At 45.2% G+C, this 23,218-nt stretch overlaps 1 protein-coding gene across 13 annotated transcripts in view; it reads right to left on the bottom strand.

The window, feature by feature from the left end:
- Nucleotides 1-23,218, bottom strand: part of LOC121559508 (neural cell adhesion molecule 1) — a 120,085-nt gene that overhangs the window by 9,138 nt on the left and 87,729 nt on the right. For 2 of the 13 annotated variants that reach the window (XM_041872746.1, XM_041872750.1), the window contains exons 9-20: nucleotides 22,667-22,690; nucleotides 12,857-12,886; nucleotides 10,267-10,417; nucleotides 9,775-9,962; nucleotides 9,333-9,429; nucleotides 9,018-9,188; nucleotides 8,602-8,730; nucleotides 7,979-7,993; nucleotides 7,580-7,612; nucleotides 5,066-5,068; nucleotides 2,098-2,222; nucleotides 1,326-1,506 (exon numbers count right to left, since the gene is read on the bottom strand). In XM_041872746.1, coding sequence (XP_041728680.1) covers nucleotides 1,326-1,506; nucleotides 2,098-2,222; nucleotides 5,066-5,068; nucleotides 7,580-7,612; nucleotides 7,979-7,993; nucleotides 8,602-8,730; nucleotides 9,018-9,188; nucleotides 9,333-9,429; nucleotides 9,775-9,962; nucleotides 10,267-10,417; nucleotides 12,857-12,886; nucleotides 22,667-22,690 — 1,147 coding nt within the window. The remainder of the gene's footprint in view (nucleotides 1-1,325; nucleotides 1,507-2,097; nucleotides 2,223-5,065; nucleotides 5,069-7,579; nucleotides 7,613-7,978; nucleotides 7,994-8,601; nucleotides 8,731-9,017; nucleotides 9,189-9,332; nucleotides 9,430-9,774; nucleotides 9,963-10,266; nucleotides 10,418-12,856; nucleotides 12,887-22,666; nucleotides 22,691-23,218) is intronic. The other 11 variants (XM_041872753.1, XM_041872758.1, XM_041872754.1 and 8 more) reach the window with 7 other exon arrangements.

The raw sequence follows: 23,218 nt of genomic DNA, 5'->3' as shown, positions 1-23,218 counted from the left end.
TAGTAGGATAGACCATCCATCTACATACTGTACCCATCACTGTAGTAGGATAGACCATCCATCTACATACTGTACCCATCACTGTAGTAGCATAGACCCACCATCTACATACTGTACCCATCACTGTAGTAGGATAGACCATCCATCTACATACTGTACCCATCACTGTAGTAGGATAGACCATCCATCTACATACTGTACCCATCACTGTAGTAGGATAGACCATCCATCTACATACTGTACCCATCACTGTAGTAGCATAGACCATCCATCTACATACTGTACCCATCACTGTAGTAGCATAGACCCACCATCTACATACTGTACCCATCACTGTAGTAGGATAGACCATCCATCTACATACTGTACCCATCACTGTAGTAGCATAGACCCACCATCTACATACTGTACCCATCACTGTAGTAGGATAGACCATCCATCTACATACTGTACCCATCACTGTAGTAGGATAGACCATCCATCTACATACTGTACCCATCACTGTAGTAGGATAGACCATCCATCTACATACTGTACCCATCACTGTAGTAGGATAGACCATCCATCAACATACTGTACCCATCACTGTAGTAGGATAGACCCACCATCTACATACTGTACCCATCACTGTAGTAGGATAGACCATCCATCTACATACTGTACCCATCACTGTAGTAGGATAGACCATCCATCTACATACTGTACCCATCACTGTAGTAGGATAGACCATCCATCTACATACTGTACCCATCACTGTAGTAGGATAGACCATCCATCTACATACTGTACCCATCACTGTAGTAGGATAGCCTTTGTCTATAGCGGAGGCAGCCTGTTGTAACACTGAGAAGGCAAACTCATACAGTGTGTCACACACAGCTTCGGTGTAGGAGTTTAATTCTAACAGATTGGAAATTGGAAACAAATTGTGCGATGTATGCCAGCATCACGAAAAATAAACAGTTAAAAACTAACTCTGGATATGGTCAAAAAGAAGTGTTCGTTTGGGTGGTCCTCACAGACAATAATACCCTCTTGGCATACCCTCTCGGACAGACAGTGGAGAGTTCTAGTTAGAAAGTTTTAACAGTTTCTGCTGCACAGCGAACACCCAGGAACAGCTCTGACCAACAGCTGGCTTGGTCTTCTATCTTCTTCTATTTTGCCTGCCGAAAACATCTAGACGTCTAATTCTTATTAAGTGTACTGTCAAATGTATGTGGTTGTGAGAACCGAAAAGGCTCCTGTTTGGGACATGTTTGAGTTTGCTGTCTCAGCTGTGTGTGGCAGTGCCAGTGTGAGTGCCCTGTGCACGGTGGGGTTACCTGGGATGGCAGCAGGTTCTGGAGAGGTTCTGAAGGTCAGGGTTCCAGGTTGGGACTTCCCCTGCTGGTTCTCTGCCACCACAAACACATCGTACTCCATGTTCCACTCCAGTCCGCTCAGAACCACATACTCACTGCCACTGGGCAGCCGGATCTCTGGCTTCCAGTCGGCCTGACGCTTCTAAAGGACACACAAAATAGGCCAGGGTCAACTTAATGATACAATACCTGACAGTCTCTTTTAGGAATGTATTCCTTGAAAGGGCATGGGCACATTAGCATACATTTTATGCACATAAGAATGCACATTGTCTACAACTGTCTATGGTGCTTTGTACAGTGCGCCACACTCACTGGTTTATAGCACACTAGGTATTGTGAGTACTCACTGGTTTATAGCAGACTAGGTAGTAGCAGTACTCACTGGTTTATAGCAGACTAGGTAGTAGCAGTACTCACTGGTTTATAGCAGACTAGGTAGTAGCAGTACTCACTGGTTTATAGCGGACTAGGTAGTAGCAGTACTCACTGGTTTATAGCAGACTAGGTAGTAGCAGTACTCACTGGTTTATAGCAGACTAGGTAGTAGCAGTACTCACTGGTTTATAGCGGACTAGGTAGTAGCAGTACTCACTGGTTTATAGCGGACTAGGTAGTAGCAGTACTCACTGGTTTAACGGACTAGGTAGTGTGAGTACTCATTGGTTTATAGCAGACTAGGTTGTAGCAGTACTTACTGGTTTATAGCAGACTAGGTAGTGTGAGTACTCACTGGTTTATAGCGGACTAGGTAGTGTGTGATGGGTGAGCCTCCATCGTCCTGCTTGATCCAGTTGACTTTGAGGGAGTTGCCTTTAGTTTGGAGTGTTCCCTCCAGCTTAGGCGGTTCAGGTTCCCCTAAACAGACACATCAATGATATCAAGGTTAGTTGGTGAGCTGAAGTGGTCATTCAGACGATGTAGAATGTATTACGGCTGGTCAGCAGCTGCTGTGAAACCTTTAACTGGTTTCTCATAAACCTGTTTCAAAGATGTGAAGAAAGCTCTGTTAATATTCTGTACTAGTGTTCTCCAGATGGCACACTTCCTCCATACTGTTTTGCTAGAGGCACTTGTCTGCCTCTCCAACTAAAAGCCCTCATGAACAAGCTGTGAGACTACTGTGGCGTGCTAAAATGTAAGTAGCATTTATACAGCAATTACACATGATTGGATAGGACACAGCCACTAGGGGGGATGTTTGTGCACTGTAAACTACTTGAGAGGGACAAATGAGGGTTAGTACGAAAAAGTTATTACAATGTGATAAATCTGTGAAATTGTTGGGATAAATCCAAAGTTATATCAGAAGGTGTATTTGTTTGTTGAATGGATAAATACATATGTTATTAGGATGAATAACTCCCATTACAATCTGTGAGAGTGATCATCACTGAAACAAACACGAAGCACACTAGACAGGAAAAGTGGGAGTAGGGGGGGACCATAACAAGGAAGTTAAATTGAGACAAAATGTAAGACTATCAGAGCTAGTTTCAAGGAACTTGATTTAGAGCTAAGTCTGTGGCCTAATGGTATTCAATAACATGTGTAGAGGCCAATTTTACTTCACAAATGCCTTGTAAGTCAAACATTACTGACAGACAAGTTGGATGAAAATTCCATGCTCATAGGAGAGGATGACATGCACTTCTGAGGTCACAAACTTGCTTTGGATAAAATCATTAATGTCAGGTTTCATATTTTAAACTTATTTGATTGGCTGAAAATAGGCCTGCTTCGTTCAAGGCAGGAAGGATTTTTTGGAAAGTCACAAAATCAAATACAGTGGGGAAAAAAAGTATTTAGTCAGCCACCAATTGTGCAAGTTCTCCCACTTAAAAAGATGAGAGAGGCCTGTAATTTTCATCATAGGTACACGTCAACTATGACAGACAAATTGAGAAAAAAAAATCCAGAAAATCCCATTGCAGGATTTTTAATGAATTTATTTGCAAATTATGGTGGAAAATAAGTATTTGGTCACCTACAAACAAGCAAGATTTCTGGCTCTCACAGACCTGTAACTTCTTCTTTAAGAGGCTCCTCTGTCCTCCACTCGTTACCTGTATTAATGGCACCTGTTTGAACTTGTTATCAGTATAAAAGACACCTGTCCACAACCTCAAACAGTCACACTCCAAACTTCACAATGGCCAAGACCAAAGAGCTGTCAAAGGACACCAAAAACAAAATTGTAGACCTGCACCAGGCTGGGAAGAATGCATCTGCAATAGGTAAGCAGCTTGGTTTGAAGAAATCAACTGTGGGAGCAATTATTAGGAAATGGAAGACATACAAGACCACTGATAATCTCCCTCGATCTGGGGCTCCACGCAAGATCTCACCCCGTGGGGTCAAAATGATCACAAGAACGGTGAGCAAAAATCCCAGAACCACACGGGGGGGACCTAGTGAATGACCTGCAGAGAGCTGGGACCAAAGTAACAAAGCCAACCATCAGTAACACACTACGCCGCCAGGGACTCAAATCCTGCAGTGCGAGACGTGTCCCCCTGCTTAAGCCAGTACATGTCCAGGCCCGTCTGAAGTGCATTTGGATGATCCAGAAGAGGATTGGGAGAATGTCATATGGTCAGATGAAACCAAAATAGAACTTTTTTGGTAAAAACTCAACTCGTCATGTTTGGAGGACAAAGAATGCTGAGTTGCATCCAAAGAACACCATACCTACTGTGAAGCATGGGGTTGGAAACATCATGCTTTGGGGCTGTTTTTCTGCAAAGGGACCAGGGACGACTGATCCGTGTAAAGGAAAGAATGAATGGGGCCATGTATCGTGAGATTTTGAGTGAAACCCTCCTTCCATCAGCAAGGGCATTGAAGATGAAACGTGGCTGGGTCTTTCAGCATGACAATGATCCCAAACACACCGCCCGGGCAACGAAGGAGTGGCTTCGTAAGAAGCATTTCAAGGTCCTGGAGTGGCCTAGCCAGTCTCCAGATCTCAACCCCATAGAAAATCTTTGGAGGGAGTTGAAAGTCTGTGTTGCCCAGCGACAGCCCCCAAAACATCACTGCTCTAGAGGAGATCTGCATGGAGGAATGGGCCAAAATACCAGCAACAGTGTGTGAAAACCTTGTGAATACTTACAGAAAACGTTTGACCTGTGTCATTGCCAACAAAGGGTATATAACAAAGTATTGAGAAACTTTTGTTATTGGCCAAATACTTATTTTCCACCATCATATGCCAATAAATTCATTAAAAATCCTACAATGTGATTTTCTGGATTTTTTTTCCTCATTTTGTCTGTCATAGTTGACGTGTACCTATGATGAAAATTACAGGCCTCTCTCATCTTTTTAAGTGGGAGAACTTGCACAATTGGTGGCTGACTAAATACTTTTTTTCCCCACTGTATATGGGATTTCTGCAGAGATATACAGTAGTTAATACAAATGAGTATTGCGGATAGAGAATCCAGTAAAATATATAATCAAGTTAATAACTCTGCATGACAGACAGGGAACACTTCCTTGCTAAAGAACTGTGGCAGTTCCTGTGAGCTCCAATCAGTCTAGAGAAGGGGAATGGATACACATGATGGGTTAACAAGATGGAATATAAATGGAAATAAATGGGAAATGTTTGAATTGGGACATTTAGTATTTATGTTATGAATGACTCTCCAGTAAAATTAAGATTCTTCTGATGAAAACTGGGAACGAAAAGTTACCTTCTGCAGAGTGGATGACATCATCAGCACCATGCAAGCCACATGATGACAGTCACATGAAACGCACGCATGTGATTGGTTGAAAGGAAAGTGGAAACATGAAAGATATAAAAATAGACAACGTAAACTTGGACAGGAAAAACAGTTATAAGACTTCAAGACAAAATTAAACAAAACAGAAACTGAAGAGTAACACAAAACAACAGTGAACATTTGACAACACTGAAAACACAAGCAGGGACAAATGACAGGTTTTCCTCTGAGAGAAATGATGACTTCAGCTACTGTAGCATATGCTCTAGATTTACAACTTTCAAAATATGCTAATAAATGGAAAAGGGTACATCCCAAACCATCCTTCTCCTGCAAGACAAAATGATTAACAACAGAGGAAACGCTGCAGTATTTCCAACAAAGACATACAGTACCAGTCAAAAGTTTAGACACACCTACTCATTCAAGAGTTTTTCTTTATTTTTACTATTTTCTACATTGTAGAATAATAGTGAAGACATCAAAACTATGAAATAACACTTATGGAATCATGTAGTAACCAAAAAAGTGTTAAACAAATCAACATATATTTTATATTTGAGATTCTTGAAATAGCCTTGATGACAGCTTTGCACACTCTTGGCATTCTCTCAACCAGCTTCACCTGGAATGATTTTCCAACAGTCTTGAACGAGTTCCCACATATGCTGAGCACTTGTTGGCTGCTTTTAATAATAATAATAATATGCCATTTAGCAGACGCTTTTATCCAAAGCGACTTACAGTCATGTATGCATACATTGTTACGTATGGGTGGTCCCAGGGATTGAACCCACTACCCTGGCGTTACAAGCGCCATGCTCTACCAATTGAGCTACAGAGGACCACTTTTCCTTCACTCTGCCGTCCGACTCATCCCAAACCATCTCAATTGGGTTGAGGTCGGGGGATTGTGGAGGCTAGGTCATCTGATGCAGCACTTCATCACTCTCCTTCTTGGTAAAATAGCCCTTACACAGCCTGGAGGTGTGTTGGGTCATTGTCCTGTTGAAAAACAAATGATAGTCACACTAAGCCCAAACCAAATGGGATGGCGTATCGCTGCAGAATGCTGTGGTAGCCATGCTGGTTAAGTGTGCCTTGAATTCTAAATAAATCACAGACAGTGTCACCAGGAAAGCACCCCCACACCATAACACCTCCTCCTCCATGCTTTACAGTGGGAACTACATATCCCACAGCAGAGATCATTCGTTCACCCACACCGCGTCTCACAAAGACACGGCGGTTGGAACCAAAAATCTCCAATTTGGACTCCAGACCAAAGGACACATTTCCACCGGTCTAATGTCCATTGCTTGTGTTTCTTGGCCCAAGCAGGTCTCTTCTTCTTATTGGTGTCCTTTAGTAGAGGTTTATTTGCAGCAATTCGACCATGAAGGCCTGATTCGCACAGTCCCCTCTGAACAGTTGATGTTGAGATGTGTCTGTGACTTGAACTCTGTGAAGCATTTATTTGGGCTGCAATTTCTGAGGCTGGTAACTCTAATGAACTTATCCTCTGCAGCAGAGGTAACTCTGGGTCTTCCATTCTTGTGGCGGTCCTCATGAGAGCCAGTTTCATCATAGCGCTTGATGGTTTTTGCGACTGCACTTGAAGAAAAGTTAAAAGTTCTTGAAATTTTCCGGATTGACTGACCTTTATATCTTCAAGTAATGATGGACTGTCGTTTCTCTTTGCTTATTTGAGCTGTTCTTGCCATAATATGGACTTCTTTTACCAAATAGGGCTATCTTCTGTATACCCCCCTACCTTGTCACAACAGAACTGATTGGCTCAAACACATTAAGAAGGAAAGAAATTCCACAAATTAACTTTTAAGAAGGCAGACCTGTTAATTGAAATGCATTCCAGGTGACTACCTCATGAAGCTGGTTGAGAGAATGCCAAGAGTGTGCAAAGCTGTCATTAAGGCAAAGGGTGGCTATTTGAAGAATCTCAAATCTCAAATATATTTTGATTTGTTTAACACTTTTTTGGTTACTACATGATTCCATATGTGTTATTTCATAGTTGTGATGTTTTCACTATTATTCTACAATGTAAAAAATAGTACAAATAAAGAAAAACCCTTGAATGAGTAGGTGTGTCCAAACTTTTGACTGGTAGTGTACATATTGGAAATACTGACAGAAAACAGCAGCATTGAAAAAGAGGACAGAAATACAGACATATTCCTAATATGACTTAGTATTGCCAATACTGACGGACACTATAGTATCAGTTGTACATGTACAACCTACACATGACATGAAAACACAATAATATTTGGGGAGAGTTAAGTTGTATCAGTAAATTACAATAGCTTCTTACTGTAGGTACTGTACAGTAAACTGAGTAGCAGGTAATAGGGGGGGTTCTAGGCTATTTGTCTCGGTATAACAGTGTCTAAGTCAAATGCTAACTACTCATAATAACTAGGATCTATAGGTCTAATCCCCAGTAACCACATAACAAACCTGAGTCCTCAGTGAAAAAATGAAAAATGCCATCTAAGAAACCATGTAGAAGAAGAGATATCAGGCAAAAACAAAGGCTTCACAAATAGCTAGTATGTCTGTTCAAATATGTTATCTGCAATATAATATTCCTGCAGATTAAAGGTATTAAACTATTTATGTTAGACTGATCAGAGAACAGAAAGGAAAATAAACATAATACAATATTTAATGACTGTCAAATCTCATTGGAAAAGATGCAGAGGCAGAAAAACCAGAAGCCACATGAAATCCAATGACGGTATAAATAGAATACACCGTTTTAGAACTGGAGACAGACTGTTTTGAAAACACTTTGAAAGTTTGTCCAAAGTTCAAACTAATACTCAGAGTGAGTGTGTATGATGATGAGGCACTTACTTGCGTAAGAATAACCTGAGCGGTCCAACAGAAAAACAGAACATAAATCAACAGAAAACTACAAGTGTATGACAAAAAAGAAAGAAATGAAACTAACAAGGCTTTATGATAGCAGCATCAACCATAGAAAATAACAATCAGAATATCCTTGGATACCAAACTATCAGTTGAACTCTACACATGCAGGGCATGGCATAATATTCCTGAGTTAGCAAGGGGCAGACATTCCACTTCCAGTCACATTTGCAACCAACAGGGGGAGATCAAGGGTAAGGAGAGAGAGGGAGAGAGAGAGAGGGTAAAAACAAGGGTTGTCGTCATCATCCTAGCAGTGAGAATTCAAGCCAATTGTACAGTAGAAGCTACTTCATAGATTTGCAAGCACAGCATAGGGCAAAGATATGTCTGATCTAAAGGTTGTAAGCAAGTGCTGACCAATATGTCTATGGTGGAGCTGACAAACAGATTGTACAAACAGGGCTGCATGTATTGATTCATTTTAATGAGGAGGTGCAATGGGCGGTGGCAAGGTGAGGTAAAGGGGGTGGTTGTTGGGGAGGTGAGAAGGTAGGTGTGAAGTGTGTGTGTGTGTGTGTGTGTGTGTGTTCGCGTGTGTGACTTACGGACAGGCTCTGTCTTGAAGACGAGAGCGGGGCTAGTTTCACCCTCTCCCTTGCCGTTGATGGCTGACATCTTCACCTCATAGTTGGTCTCAGGCTTCAGGCCTGTGATGGTTACCTCACTCAGAGCTCCTGAGGATACAATTGAGAAGTACAATTACTGACACATCCACAACAGACTCTTCACTCAGACAGAAATACCTGTTTGAGGAGTAACAGGGATGCAATAATTACAGACAACAACATTTTCTTTTTTTCTCATTTGAGGGTAAATCAAACCAGCTAAATTATTATATTGGAAAAAAGGCCAATGAATGAGAAAAATAAACAGAAAGTAGCAAAGCACATTTCCTTTTTTTATCCCCTCACATACTCTCTCTCTTTACCCTTGTATCCCCACATCCTGCCCCTGTACTCACCTCCATGGACCTCATAGACCCTCTGCACCCAGCTGCCCCTGCCCACAGTCTTCCACTCGGCCCGGTACCTGAGGACGGGTACACCCCCGGTGGCGTCAGGCTCCTGGAACTCCACCCTGGCTGAGCTGGAGAACGGTTCCACCTCCCCGAGGGACGGGGCTGACGGGACATCTATAGAGGAGAGGAATCACACATAAAGGTACTCATTTGAGAACTACAGTATATTTCATTCGATGCCGACATTCAATATTAGATTCACAATATAGAAGCATGACGATTTTGGATAATTAGCTACAGATTGTGATTGTGACTGACCAGCCTGAATGAGGAGGAACTCCTTGGATTCTGTGCCCATCTCATTGGAAGCAGTACAGTTGTAGCTCCCAAAGTCATTCTCAGACTCTGGGGTGACCTGGAACAGAGGAGGGAATCGATGCATGAAAGTTACTGAGGGCAGCAAAGCATTACAAACACAAGGTGACTAAGATGCTTGAGTCAGTTTGTTCCACTGTTGTTTTTCCATTAGAGATGCCTATTTGTATTCCTCTTTCTCTGTGCTTCCCTCTACTGAATAATGGAAAACACACTCAGTCTCCCCACAATGGAACTGGGCACGAACCCTGCAAATACTAGCTGTCACACATTAAATCTTAATTTTGTGTGTGTATTCGTGTGTGTGTGTGCTCATGCATGTGTGTGTGTGTGCGCACAGTATCCCGACGTGTATGCGTGTGTGTGTATTTGAGTGCGTCTCTACCTCCAGGTAGCTGGCTGTGGGGCTCTGGAAAACCTTGGCTTTGGTGACGTTAGCGTTGGGAAGCTGAAACCCGTCCCTCAGCCACAGTATGGACACGTCACTGGGGTGGGCAAGGACCTCACAGCTGATGTTAGCTGCATTTCCCTCCCAGGTATACACTGTCACTGAGCCCTGGATCTTAGGGGCATCTATGAAGGAATTAACCAGCAATGTGAATAAGAGATTTCTGTATTTTGTCTTAAATATTTAAAAGAGGAGGCTTTGGCACAAACGTTGGAAGCTGCAGGCAGTATGTCAGGCCTGATTAAGACCGTGAGCACTAGAGACAGTGGTTGCGTCCTTATTTCCTATATAGTGTACTACTTTTGGGACCCTATGGGGAATGACAAAAGTAGTGAACTATAGGGTGTAGGGCTCTGGTCAAAAGTAGTGCACTGTATAGGGAATAGGATGCCATTTCAGACGCAGCCTTGTGACATGTAGAGGTCTTACAGCGGACTTCCAGGTAGGCGGGTTGAGAATCCACTCCGATGGCGTTGCGTGCAGAGCAGAGGTACTGGCCAGCGTCAGTGAACTTGGCGTACTTCAGCGTGAGGGAGGACACACGAGCATCACTTCTCACTACGACGTTCCCATCCAGACTCTATAGGGCAGGAAATCACAGGTTAGCGAGCAACAAAGGACCTCGGTTTGCAGTACATCAATGTTAACCTCATATCCCATTGTGATCCATGCATTATTGAGAGCCCATACATTATAACACACTCTAGTTATATCATAGTAATATTGAACTCTGAGCCTAGAGACGAACCATTGTAGCATTGAGTGCTTTTCCTATGACTGTAACATCAGGAGGTGATGACACTACACATGACCTGCACTTACAAGAGAGACAGAGATACTTTAGAGTAAAGATGTCAACCCTCTGTATTGTACAGTAGAGATGTGTACAGTAGCAGAGCACATCAATAATGGTTAAAGAAGCTGTATGGATGGAGCCATCAAGAGCTTTTCACACACTGGCTATAGAGTGAGGTGGCTAAAATCCGATACAGCAGGCTATTTAGGTCTCAGCCTGTTAAATGCTACTAGTGTATTGTAGTGGTTCCTGTGGACAAGATAACATGCCTAGCTTGCACTTTTACACACAGCATGCTGAGTGGTTCACTTTATCTTGTGAAATTCAACTAGATAATAATAATATATTGACATACATAGTGTTGAATTATTTGTGTACTTCCCCAAGAGCAACATACTGTCTGATGTACAGTTCATACATCTACTGTATACATATTATAGGTCAGGCATTCTAGTACTGTACAAGACCCATGGTTGATCCATGAAATGTCAACTCATTGGGGTGATTCTATTCTGCAGAATTAACTAGCTACCTAGTCAGAGCAGTGCAAACTGTGAATTGTCTCTGTAATTCTAAACTAAAGCAACACCATGCTGACTAAATTCAATAGAGGTTAAGACTCCAGCTTCAGAACTAGAACCAAAGCATATGAAATGGGGAAGAGGGCAAGAACATTCAAGACCTTGCCAATTACAACTATAGCAGAAACCCTGCTAATAGCTAATAGGATTTATGTTTGTCTTAAGATACACTACCTGACTTCATTAACGCCATATACACAAGGTCTAAATAAACAGCCATGTACGTAACCTTTAGCGTAGGGGTCGGCTACTCTTGTTGTTGTTGACATTGGACAGGAACTCTCACGCCATTTCAAACCACTGTTAACTCATGTTAGGTGTCGTAGAAGCGCTGAACTTCTGGGGACCTTGCATTTTATTTTGCATGGCTTTGAAGTTCAACACCCACACATTGCATGTGAACCATCTCATTAATGCCTCTGTGTTGTTCAATTAGCTACAGTAGGGACCAGTCTGGGGGACAAACTAACTAAGGCTGTGGCTCAAATGTCACCCTATTCCCTACATAGTGAACTACTTTTGACCAGAGCCCTATAGGCCCTGGTCAAAAGTAGTGCACTATATAGGGGATAGGGTGTGATTTGGGAAACTAACTAAGAGAAGAGTAGCGCTCATTAGTTCTGTATTCAAACTCAACAGAAGCAGCATGTCTGGGGCATTAAGTATGCCTGAGGAAACGCTTACATAACACAGGCATGGCAGTCTGTGCCCTTTTCATTCCACCCTCCTCCACCTCCTCCCTCCATCCCCCCACCTTCTCCAAACACTGACAGGGATAATTACATCACAGCTGAAAGGGTGACCAGAGAGTGTGACTGTGTCCCACCAGCCTTGTGCTGCACTCACATATGCCACCCCTTATGTACATGCAGTTCCTATTGTGGTCCTTGATGAAAAAATTAAGTCCAAGTACCAGGCACATTAATATGATCTTGGTGTAGTATAGATAGAACATTCAGTTCCCTGTTTTTGGGCTGCATTGTGAGGTCAAAGAGGGTAAACTACAACTCATCATCATGGCCAAAGACTGGACAACCACATGGCAGACCAGACCATGATATACAATCTCATTTGTGTCCAGAGGAAGAACATCTCCTTTTGTTCATATGCAACGTGAGAACATAGATTCATTAAAGTTTCATAACTATGGTTTTCAACAACAGAGAGTTTATTAATAATGCCTAATTGCTCCTGTAAGTCGCTCTGGATAAGAGCGTCTGCTAAATGACTGAAAATGAAATGAAATGAAATAATGCAGGGTAGTGTTGCCTATTGGAAACATCAAGCAATTTTCGCTTAGCTCGATCATTTGTGTATCCTAGACCTTATTCCCTGGAAAGAATGGGAACAAACATCCTTCACCAGTTGTCTGATACCTGGCTACAAAATGGATGAGCTAGGAAAAAGAACATTCAGGTTTCAAGGATAATTTTTCAGGCTGATGGTTCTCAGAGCGAAGCCACTCTAATAAACCAAACAGGACTGATAAGAGTTTCTCCATCAGTTTCCATGACTACGGCAACAATAAAAAAACAGTGTTGAAGAGAATTGTAAAGTCAAAAATCAATATGGTAAAAGAGGATGCATGGGCATGGTATACGGTAGATAGTGATGGGTACTGGGTATACTATAGAAGCTATACCTTGTGTTGCTCGGGCCGAGTCCAAGAGGCCTGTAGAGGACACAGACAGAATAGAACAACAACAAAAACCAAAGCAATCCTTAGACAGGAATCCAGTACCTCACAGCTGGGACAAACAACACTGCACGAGCATGCAACTGAACAACACTGCCCCACTCATATACAGAACCTTTTTCCTGCTGTAGTCCAGTGAAATGGGCTACCGCTAAAACTATAATACAAGCACGCCATTCAAAAAATTGGACACAATTAGACTCATCAACCTTTACCCTCCTCAGTAGTATTAAACTACTCAGCATCAAACTATAAATAGCCTAGCCAGCGAGCTAAACAGGTTTTAATGACGTCATTTCAACCCGTTTAGCCTGCTGGGTACATGTTAATGTGTAAATAATAGACACTACATTGTGGAGTTAGTGGTTAGTAGTTAGCATGGAGGGATGCTACAAACATTTCTCCATATATCATCTTAAAAATTGAATTATTAAGAATTGTTTTCATGATTATGAATCATGATGAATCGACATTTAATATGAAGTTATATAATCAACACAACATTTAACACTCAATTCAGTACCACAAAAGAAAATCAAACGTGATTTTAAAAAGTATTGTCCACCTCTGAAATAGATTTACTTATAGAGGATAATAAATATTATTTAAAAAGCATGCTTTAGGGGTTTCCTAATGTTAAGGAGAAACAGGAGGCATGAAGGAGTGATGATTGATAATGGACGATGACGTAGTGATGAATGGAAAGGAGTATGGAAGCCAGACGACAAGCAAAATGGTAAACAGCTTTCCATCAGACGCAGAAAACAACAAAGTGTCCCATCTGCTGAAACGTACTGCAGGCAAAAAGGCCCAGAACTCAATTCATTATTAATACATTCAATCTTAATATTCCTTCCAGACTGTCCTCTCTCGTTTAGAGCTGGACGCCTTCCAATCACTCACAGATGAGTGAATAATGAGTGAATTCATCTGGCTTCTATTCTGGCATCTATCTTTAATAAGGGCTAACCTATACCTGTCATAGAGAAACACAACACACACATCTGTCAAGAGACTAGTTAACACTGGGAAAGCTTTACTCACACTGCAGGCCAGAACCACACACATTAACAAACCAGACTAATAATATGTCAATTAAAAGATACTGAGTGAAGACTCATCCTCAGTAGGCAGGGGCCAGATGAACATCTTTGCATGTACTGTATATTGAGCCATGGCATGTAGCTAATGTAGATAGTGAGTGTATTAACAACAAGAGTAGTGTCCGCCCTGGACTGGTCATATGATATCACTATTTTTGACGGTCCACTGGGGTGTGGCGAGACAGGAGAGACACACACAGCAAGACAGGCACAATTAACACCTGATTTTAGAAAAGTAGTTAGGCACCAGACCCCACAGTGCAGAGGAGGAGCTTCTGCTCATTATTACAGGACACATAACTAACAGCACCCCTGGTCCTGCCTGGCCTGACACAGCACTGTGAGGTATGGAATTGAGTTGACACATATCACTGTCAGACCCATGTTTTCTGTTTGTTTAAACAGTGGGACATGGACTAAAAGCAAATGACAAGCTGATGGTGAGAGCTGTAAACACCATGGCATCTTATCAGTTGTGCAAACCACACTAAATAACATCCCCTCAGACAAATCACATTTCCAGGCAGCACTCCTCATCCCCTGTGTAAGCAGTGAGCAGCGATCCTCTCTCTCTCTCTCGGCTATGATGTTGAGTATGAAGGTGGGGGAGGGGAGAGGAAGAGAGGCACTGTTGTAGAGGAGATTCTAGAGAAGAAACACTCACATAACTATCTCACCCAGCACCACACAAAATGCATCATCTCTATAGTCATAAACAGCCCAACAGTATGGTATGGTTACAGGACTAGGCTGGGTCAGTGTTTTTTGATGACCCCTGACTGGGATCAGTTAGGAAGCTCTCCATCATTTATCCTGGCTAGCAGCATTCCAACTGTCATACCATCAGAACAAACTGCCATTCAATGTCCAGAGAACCACATTGTACCACCACTGACCAGACAGGCACATAGATGAGCATTGTGTTGGAACTGTAGCTAGAGAACAAGAGCTTCTCTACAGTCACACGCTACTGTACCAGTGCTTAGTAAAGCAGGCCCTTGGATTGAAAGCATCCTTCTGTTTCAACACCCCTCCCTGAACCAATCATGTACTAGTGCAGCAGCCAACAGCAGCCAGCAGCACCACATGACTGAGCTCTCTGATCATTCAGAACACTTCACCTTCAAATGTTCATTGCCAAGAGTTAATAGCTACTTTCCTACTCTCAACTGTCTGAATACTAGACCGATCTCATTGTGTTTCCATGGAACACATTATCATAAATTAGACAGCTCCCGTAAGATTTAATACACAGCAATGTACAGCATATGCTGTCAACGGAACGATTCAATATCTGGTCATCTGTACCACGTTGGAGCGTTGATGAGCTTTGAAGAAACCAATTTTCAAGCGAGTTTGCTCCTCCTTTCCAGAGCCTGAATGTTCTCAGATAATTGCAGCTTGCAAACTTTGTAAATCAAGTTGAATGTTTAATATATATTCAAATAACCCACCCTTTCATTTTGTGAGATAATGTCCAAAGCATGCATTAACATTTCATTTACATTTTAGTTATTAAGAATTGTTACAACAAATAACGGGGCTGAAACAACAATGTAATTACATACCCTTGCAAACAAAACCTTTCTTCAAAAACAAATATTAGTATCAGAGCACTAGAATGGAACAGTAAGCTGGTTTAAACTTGTTTATGTAATAGCTAAATCATAGTGTCCTCTTGGAACACAATGTTACCATGGCATGTGTGACCCACATTTAGGCTATTCTATGGGTTCAATCCTTTTGTCAATCTGATCCTCTCAATTGACATCTCAATGTCTCTGTAGTTATAAATATGTGACAATGTTCATTTGTCTGCCATCACTATTGTAAACGTGTAAGGAGAGACTCTGCTGTGTAGAATAAAAAAGAAACCCTATCCTTTATAAAAACCTTTTAGGCTATAGCTTACGTTACCTCAGACAACAGTTAGACTTGAATGCCCTGTCAACAGGGATAATGGTAATCCAGCACCTCTTTACAGCAGGAACTATGAATCCGTCCATTTCTATGAGTATAACAGTCAGCAGACTGGAGAATGTAAAGGAACGTTAAAGCACTGAGAGAGGTGGCAATGATATATGTAGCATGATACACTACTGAATAGCACACCACAGCATGCACATGCACACACACTTGTAACACAGACACGATTCTCACAAATATCCCTCAACACCAATTCCACATAGGGAAAACAAAACTGCAATTGTCATGCTGATAGCCAATGAGCCAATACAACAGCACTGATTAAAATAATAGGCCAATATAAACAAGTCACCATAATAGCTGGATAGATAGACGACTATGGCACATATTTAATGTGAGAGTTGATCATTAGCTTCCCCTTTCACCTGTCCCCCAACCCAATTGAACCACAGCCGCTATGATTAGTGATGCTAGCATGGCAGAGAGACCACAGATGAGGGACAGCCAGGTTCAAAAACAATTAGCAGCCATTTTCCAAATCACACTATCCTGGCTTCTCGCTAGTAAAGAAGACATTACCTCTGGATCATTGCCCACGAGACCCACAGCGCCAGGCCACCGCTGTGAAGGGGCTTCTATTCCTTAATGCTCCTGTTTTTAAATATTGTGACGATCCCGGCTGTCTGAGTCGGGTCCTGTCTGGTGACTAGTGTTCCTGCTCGTATTCTCCAGTTTCCCGAGGGTTCGGGAACGCTCCGGGGAGCGCTCTGGGTTTCCGCACCTGCATCCCATCAGCAATCTGCACACCTGGTCCTGATCATCACCCTTCTTAGGCTCTGGGCCAACATCCAGTTCCTGCCGGATCGTTAGCCATGAACAGTATGTTTGTCAGCGTATCAGCCTTTGAGTTCTAGCGTTAGTTTTGTTGTTTTGCACCTTGTTGATTTGCTGTGTACTCACCTCCGTTTTTGTTCTGTCTGCAGTCTCTCACCCGGAACCTTCACCCAACCTCTGCCTGATGGTCGGCGGCTGCCGAGCCAGTACCGGACCAACCACTGCACCTTCAACAACCCATCCACGCCACCCGCTCTGTTCCCTGGATTATTCAGCTTCACTCGGACTCTATAAATAAACACTCACCTTTGTCTCACGTACCGTGTCCTGGTCTGCTTCTGGGTTCTGGCTTAGTTAACCGTGACAGAACGATCCGGCCAGTAATGAACCCAGCGGACCTGGACTCTGTTCGCCATGCTATTACCCAGCAGGAGAAGATGTTGGGCTATCATAGCACGGTACTACAGGAGATCGCGTTGTCAGTTCGGAACCTTTCTACCGGTCTGACGGAGGTCCAGAACCAACGCAAGTGTCCGGTGGAGGATCCACTACCGGTTTCACCCATCTCGCCTGCCGCTTCTGAAGCTGTGTCCATCCGTGAGCCCAAGGTTCCGACGCCGGATAAGTATGAGGGAGAGCTGGGAAGATGCCGTTCCTTCCTTATGCAGTGTGGACTAGTGTTCGATCTACAGCCCTACTCTTATGCCACAGACAAGGCTAGGATAGCCTTTGTGATTGAGTTGCTGCGTGGTCGAGCGCTGGAGTGGGCTTCAGCCGTTTGGGAACGACAGGATCCCTGCATGGCTTCATACCAGGGGTTCGCGGCCGAGATGAGGAAGCTCTTCGACCATTCCGTCCGAGGGAGGGACGCAGCTAGGCGCCTGTTTTCGCTTCGCCAAGGAACTCGCAGCGTGGCCGACTTCGTGATCGAGTTCAAGACGTTGGCTGTGGAGAGTGGGTGGAACGAGGAGTCTCTGCAAGCGGCCTTTTACCAGGGTCTGTCGGAGCAGCTCAAGGATGAGTTGATCTCCTATCCGGAGCCTAGTGACCTGGACAGCTTGGTAGCTTTGTCTATTCGGGTGGATAATCGAGTCCGAGAGCGAAGGAGGGAGAAGCAATGGGTTCCGTCCAACCGATCAGCTTCTCAGTTCCCAGTCGGGTCGGGTGGTGGACCAGAACACGTCGATCATTCTCCTCCACAATGGATTAGTGGAGAGGTCCTCTCTCCCGATTCTGAACCCATGCAAGTGGGGCGGCACGGGTTAACCAAGGAGGAGCGTCAACAGAGACGTCAGACCAACTGCTGCCTCTACTGTGGTAGCTCGGGACATTACATCTCCACCTGTTCCCGGCGGTCGTCAAACTGCCCGGCTCGCTAAAGTTGGGAGGACTTTTAGCGAGCCAGTTTCAACCTCTCAGTACCTCTGTCAGACCCCGTTTCCCGGCTACCCTTGTGAACAGGAATCAGAGCTTAGCGCTTAACGCTTTTATCGATTCAGGTGCCGATGGAAGCTTTCTTGATGCCGAGTTGGTGGAACAGCTGGGGCTTTCCAAGGAGCAATTGCCGGAAGCCATTGAAGCGACCACTCTGAACGGCAGTAGTCTGGCACGTATCACGATGAGGACTGAACCGGTTAAGATGCGGTTGTCGGGGAATCATTCTGAGATGATTTCATTCTTCATTCTGCCGTCTTCCCATGTTCCTCTGGTCCTTGGATACCCCTGGCTGAAGGAACACAATCCCACGTTCGATTGGGTGACGGGCAAGGTAACGAGTTGGAGCCTTGATTGTCATGCTAACTGTCTCAAGACTGCCTGCCCCCATTCGGTTCCCAGTCAGGTGATTGAGGCTAAACCCCCAGATTTGTCCCTGGTTCCCGAGACATATCACGATTTGGGGGAAGTTTTCAGTAAGCAGAAGGCTCTGTCACTCCCTCCCCACCGACCCTATGATTGTGCCATCAACCTGGTCCCTGGAGCTGTCTACCCCAAGGGAAGGTTATACAGTATCTCCCGACCTGAACGTGAGGCGTTGGAGACCTACATCAAGGAGTCTCTAGCTGCTGGTCTCGTTCGCCCCTCGTCATCACCCCTGGGGGCAGGATTCTTCTTTGTGGGTAAGAAGGATGGCTCTCTTCGACCGTGTATTGATTATCGGGGGTTGAATGACATCACGATCAAGAACAAGTATCCCCTGCCCTTGATGAGTTCTGCCTTCGACTCCTTACAGGGTGCTACGGTGTTCACCAAGCTAGACCTACGCAATGCGTATCACCTGGTCCGGATCAGAGAGGGGGACGAGTGGTTGACGGGTTTCAATACACCGATGGGTCACTTCGAGTATCAGGTGATGCCGTTTGGACTAACCAATGCTCCAGCGGTATTCCAGAGTATGGTGAACGACGTCCTGAGAGATATGATCGGTCTCTTTGTGTTTGTTTACCTGGATGACATTCTGATCTTCTCGAAGGAACCTTCCGACCACGTCCAGCATGTCCGGCAGGTGCTGCAGCGATTGTTGGAGAATCGCCTGTTCGTGAAGGCCGAGAAGTGCGAGTTTCACGCCCACACGACATCCTTTCTCGGGTACATCATCTCCAGGGGAGAGATTAGGATGGACCAGGAGAAGGTTAGAGCGGTTCTGGAATGGGCCCAGCCCGGTACGAGATTGCAGCTCCAGAGATTTTTGGGGTTTGCGAATTTCTACCGCAGATTCATCCGGGATTACAGCCGTGTGGCCGCTCCGTTAACTGCCTTGACTTCCAGCATCAGGACCTTCAAGTGGAATCCGGAGGCGGATCGAGCGTTTCTGGATTTGAAGAGGCGATTCACCAACGCACCGATTCTCTCTCAACCGGACACGGCCCGTCAGTTCGTCGTTGAAGTGGACGCGTCTGATGTGGGAGTTGGCGCCATCCTGTCGCAGACGATGCTCCACGGACAGTAAACTCCATCCCTGCGCCTACTACTCTCGCCGCCTTTCGCCTGCGGAGAGGAATTACGATGTGGGTAACCGGGAGCTTCTCGCGGTGAAACTTGCCTTGGAGGAGTGGCGCCACTGGTTGGAGGGGGCGGAGCAACCGTTTATTGTCTGGACGGACCACAAGAATCTTGCTTACGTGCAATCGGCTAAACGTCTCAACTCCCGTCAGGCCAGGTGGGCGTTGTTTTTCGGACGATTCAAGTTTGCCCTGACGTTCCGACCTGGATCTAAGAACGGCAAGGCGGACGCCTTGTCCCGGATGTTCTCCAAGACGGAGGAGAGTGGGTCCAAGACCGAGACAATCCTCCCCCGGAACTGCGTCGTGGGAGCAGTTATGTGGAAGATTGAGGAGGAGGTGCTGGCGGCCCTTCGGACTCAGCCCGGTCCCGGTAACGGTCCACCCGGTCGGTTGTTTGTGCCTGAGTCGGTTCGTCCTGCTGTCCTCAAATGGTCCCACGCAAGCAAGATGGCTTGTCACCCTGGCGTGGCTCGGACTATGGCGTTTCTTCGCAGACGTTTTTGGTGGCCTGCCATGGCCGAGGATACTCGGGGTTTTGTTGCTGCCTGTCCAGTGTGTGCGCAGAATAAGAGTACCAATCGGCCCAGCTCTGGACTACTTCACCCCCTTCCTATTCCCCGGCGACCATGGTCGCATCTGGCCCTGGACTTCGTCACGGGGTTGCCCGCCTCTGAGGGGAACACGGTCGTTCTGACTATCGTGGACAGATTCAGCAAGTTCGCCCACTTTGTGCCAATTGCCAAGCTTCCCTCTGCCTCGGAGACGTCCGAGATCCTGGTTAGGGAGGTTTTCAGGGTCCACGGTTTGCCCAGTGATATCGTTTCCGACCGTGGCCCTCAGTTTACCTCTGCTGTCTGGAAGTCCTTCTGTTTGGCCATTGGAGCTACGGTCAGTCTCACATCTGGTTTTCACCCCCAATCCAATGGTCAGGCGGAGAGAGCCAACCAGAAGATGGAATCAACGCTACGCTGTCTGGTCTCTTCCAACCCCACCTCCTGGGTTTCTCAGTTGCCTTGGGTTGAGTATGCCCACAATACTCTTCCTACATCTGCCACTGGGATGTCTCCCTTCCAGTGCCTGTATGGCTACCAACCTCCCCTGTTTCCTTCTCAGGAGAAGGAGCTCTCAGTGCCTTCTGTTCAGGCCCATATTCGGCGTTGCCACCGGACCTGGCATCGGGCCAGAAAGGCACTCCTTAGAGTTTCGGACCGGTATCAGCTCCAGGCGAATCGTCGCCGGATTCCCGCTCCCACCTATACCATCGGAGATAGGGTTTGGTTGGCCACACGGGATCTTCCGTTACGGACTGAGTCTAGGAAGTTGTTACCGAAGTTCATTGGTCCGTTTGTGGTGGAGAAGGTGATCAATCCAGTGGCAGTTCGACTCAAACTACCGAGGACGCTCAGAGTCCATCCCACCTTTCATGTCTCCTGCCTCAAGCCTGTCTTCCTCAGTCCTCTGTTGCCTCCTCCGCCTCCTCCTCCTCCTCCTCGGATGATCGGAGGTGGTCCTGCCTACACGGTGCGTCGCATCATGGATGCCAGACGGCGGGGCCGGGGTTTCCAGTATCTCGTGGACTGGGAGGGGTATGGGCCTGAGGAGAGGAGTTGGATTCCGCGGCGACAGGTCCTAGACGCAGACCTCATCAGTGACTTCTACCGCCTCCATCCTGGCGCTCCGGGAAGTCCGCCCGGTGGCGTTCGTCGGAGGGGGGTACTGTGACGATCCCGGCTGTCTGAGTCGGGTCCTGTCTGGTGACTAGTGTTCCTGCTCGTATTCTCCAGTTTCCCGAGGGTTCGGGAACGCTCCGGGGAGCGCTCTGGGTTTCCGCACCTGCATCCCATCAGCAATCTGCACACCTGGTCCTGATCATCACCCTTCTTAGGCTCTGGGCCAACATCCAGTTCCTGCCGGATCGTTAGCCATGAACAGTATGTTTGTCAGCGTATCAGCCTTTGAGTTCTAGCGTTAGTTTTGTTGTTTTGCACCTTGTTGATTTGCTGTGTACTCACCTCCGTTTTTGTTCTGTCTGCAGTCTCTCACCCGGAACCTTCACCCAACCTCTGCCTGATGGTCGGCGGCTGCCGAGCCAGTACCGGACCAACCACTGCACCTTCAACAACCCATCCACGCCACCCGCTCTGTTCCCTGGATTATTCAGCTTCACTCGGACTCTATAAATAAACACTCACCTTTGTCTCACGTACCGTGTCCTGGTCTGCTTCTGGGTTCTGGCTTAGTTAACCGTGACAAATATGCTCCTAACGATAATTCAATGGAGGCTGCTAATCATTTCTTCACCCCCCACCGTGGAGAGACGGCTGTACCAGTACAACACAGGCCAGGTACAGATAAAGACTCAGGCATTTTGCTTTTAGCTTCAACCTTGACGGAATGATTGATGACAGATATGCAATGAGACAGATGGTCTACATGAGAAGACAGAGAGTGACAGACTGAGTAGCAGTAAGACATGGGGATGCCCCTATGGATGGAGACGGAGATGATCGGACCGGGAATGGCAACACAGAAATGAGGAGGTCCTGTTTTTAAGGTCATTACGGTAACCGTGTTTTCTTCTGACCTCAGTAGACAAGGCAGAGGAAACCCCCACAGTTTAAACACCCAGAACCACTCTCTTATGTAAGGACCAGTGCAACGCAATAGTCAGGCTATATTTGTAAAACATGCAACTTTTAAATCGATTTAATAAACCCTGATAAGACCATATCGTGAGGATTTTCAAGGAATATTGACTGAAGAGCAGACAAGAAAATTCGATAAAAATACTTATTTGATTCTATCAGGGTTTTTGTCGAATCTCATACCCCATACGTAATTTGTTCTATCAATTGATTTTGTTCCATTTCTGTGCCACGCTGATTTCATACCTGATAGATCCTGTTTAGATGTGCCTGCAGGGGAGAGAATGTAGCGATGTAAACGGACCATCCCGGCGGCTCCGCCTATACACACTCCTCCTATACTGTACAGGTACCTACATTTGTACTACAGGGAATTAGCTATATGGACAACGGGGAATTATATGAAAATATAAGATCCATAATGGCTGTATGTAGCGGTCTGCAAGGGACTAGCAGAGGCTGCTATAGGGACATACACTATATATACGAAAGTATGTGGACACCCCTTCAAATTAGTGGATTTGGCTATTTCAGCCACACTCGTTGCTGACAGGTGTATAGAATCGAGCACACAGCCATGCAATCTCCATAGAAAAACATTGGCAGTAGAATGGTCTTACTGAAGAGCTCAGTGACTTTCAACGTGGCACCATCATAGGATGCCACCTTTACAACAAGTCAGTTCGTCAAATTTCTGCCCTGCTAGAGCTGCCCCGGTCAACTGTAAGTGCTGTTGTTGTGAAGTGGAAACGTCTAGGAGCAACAACGGCTCAGTCGCGAAGTGGTAGGCCGCACAAG

This window comes from Coregonus clupeaformis, chromosome 5, assembly GCF_020615455.1.
Source record: "Coregonus clupeaformis isolate EN_2021a chromosome 5, ASM2061545v1, whole genome shotgun sequence".
Lineage (NCBI taxonomy): Eukaryota > Metazoa > Chordata > Actinopteri > Salmoniformes > Salmonidae > Coregonus > Coregonus clupeaformis.
This window is presented reverse-complemented; position numbering and strand designations above follow the sequence as displayed.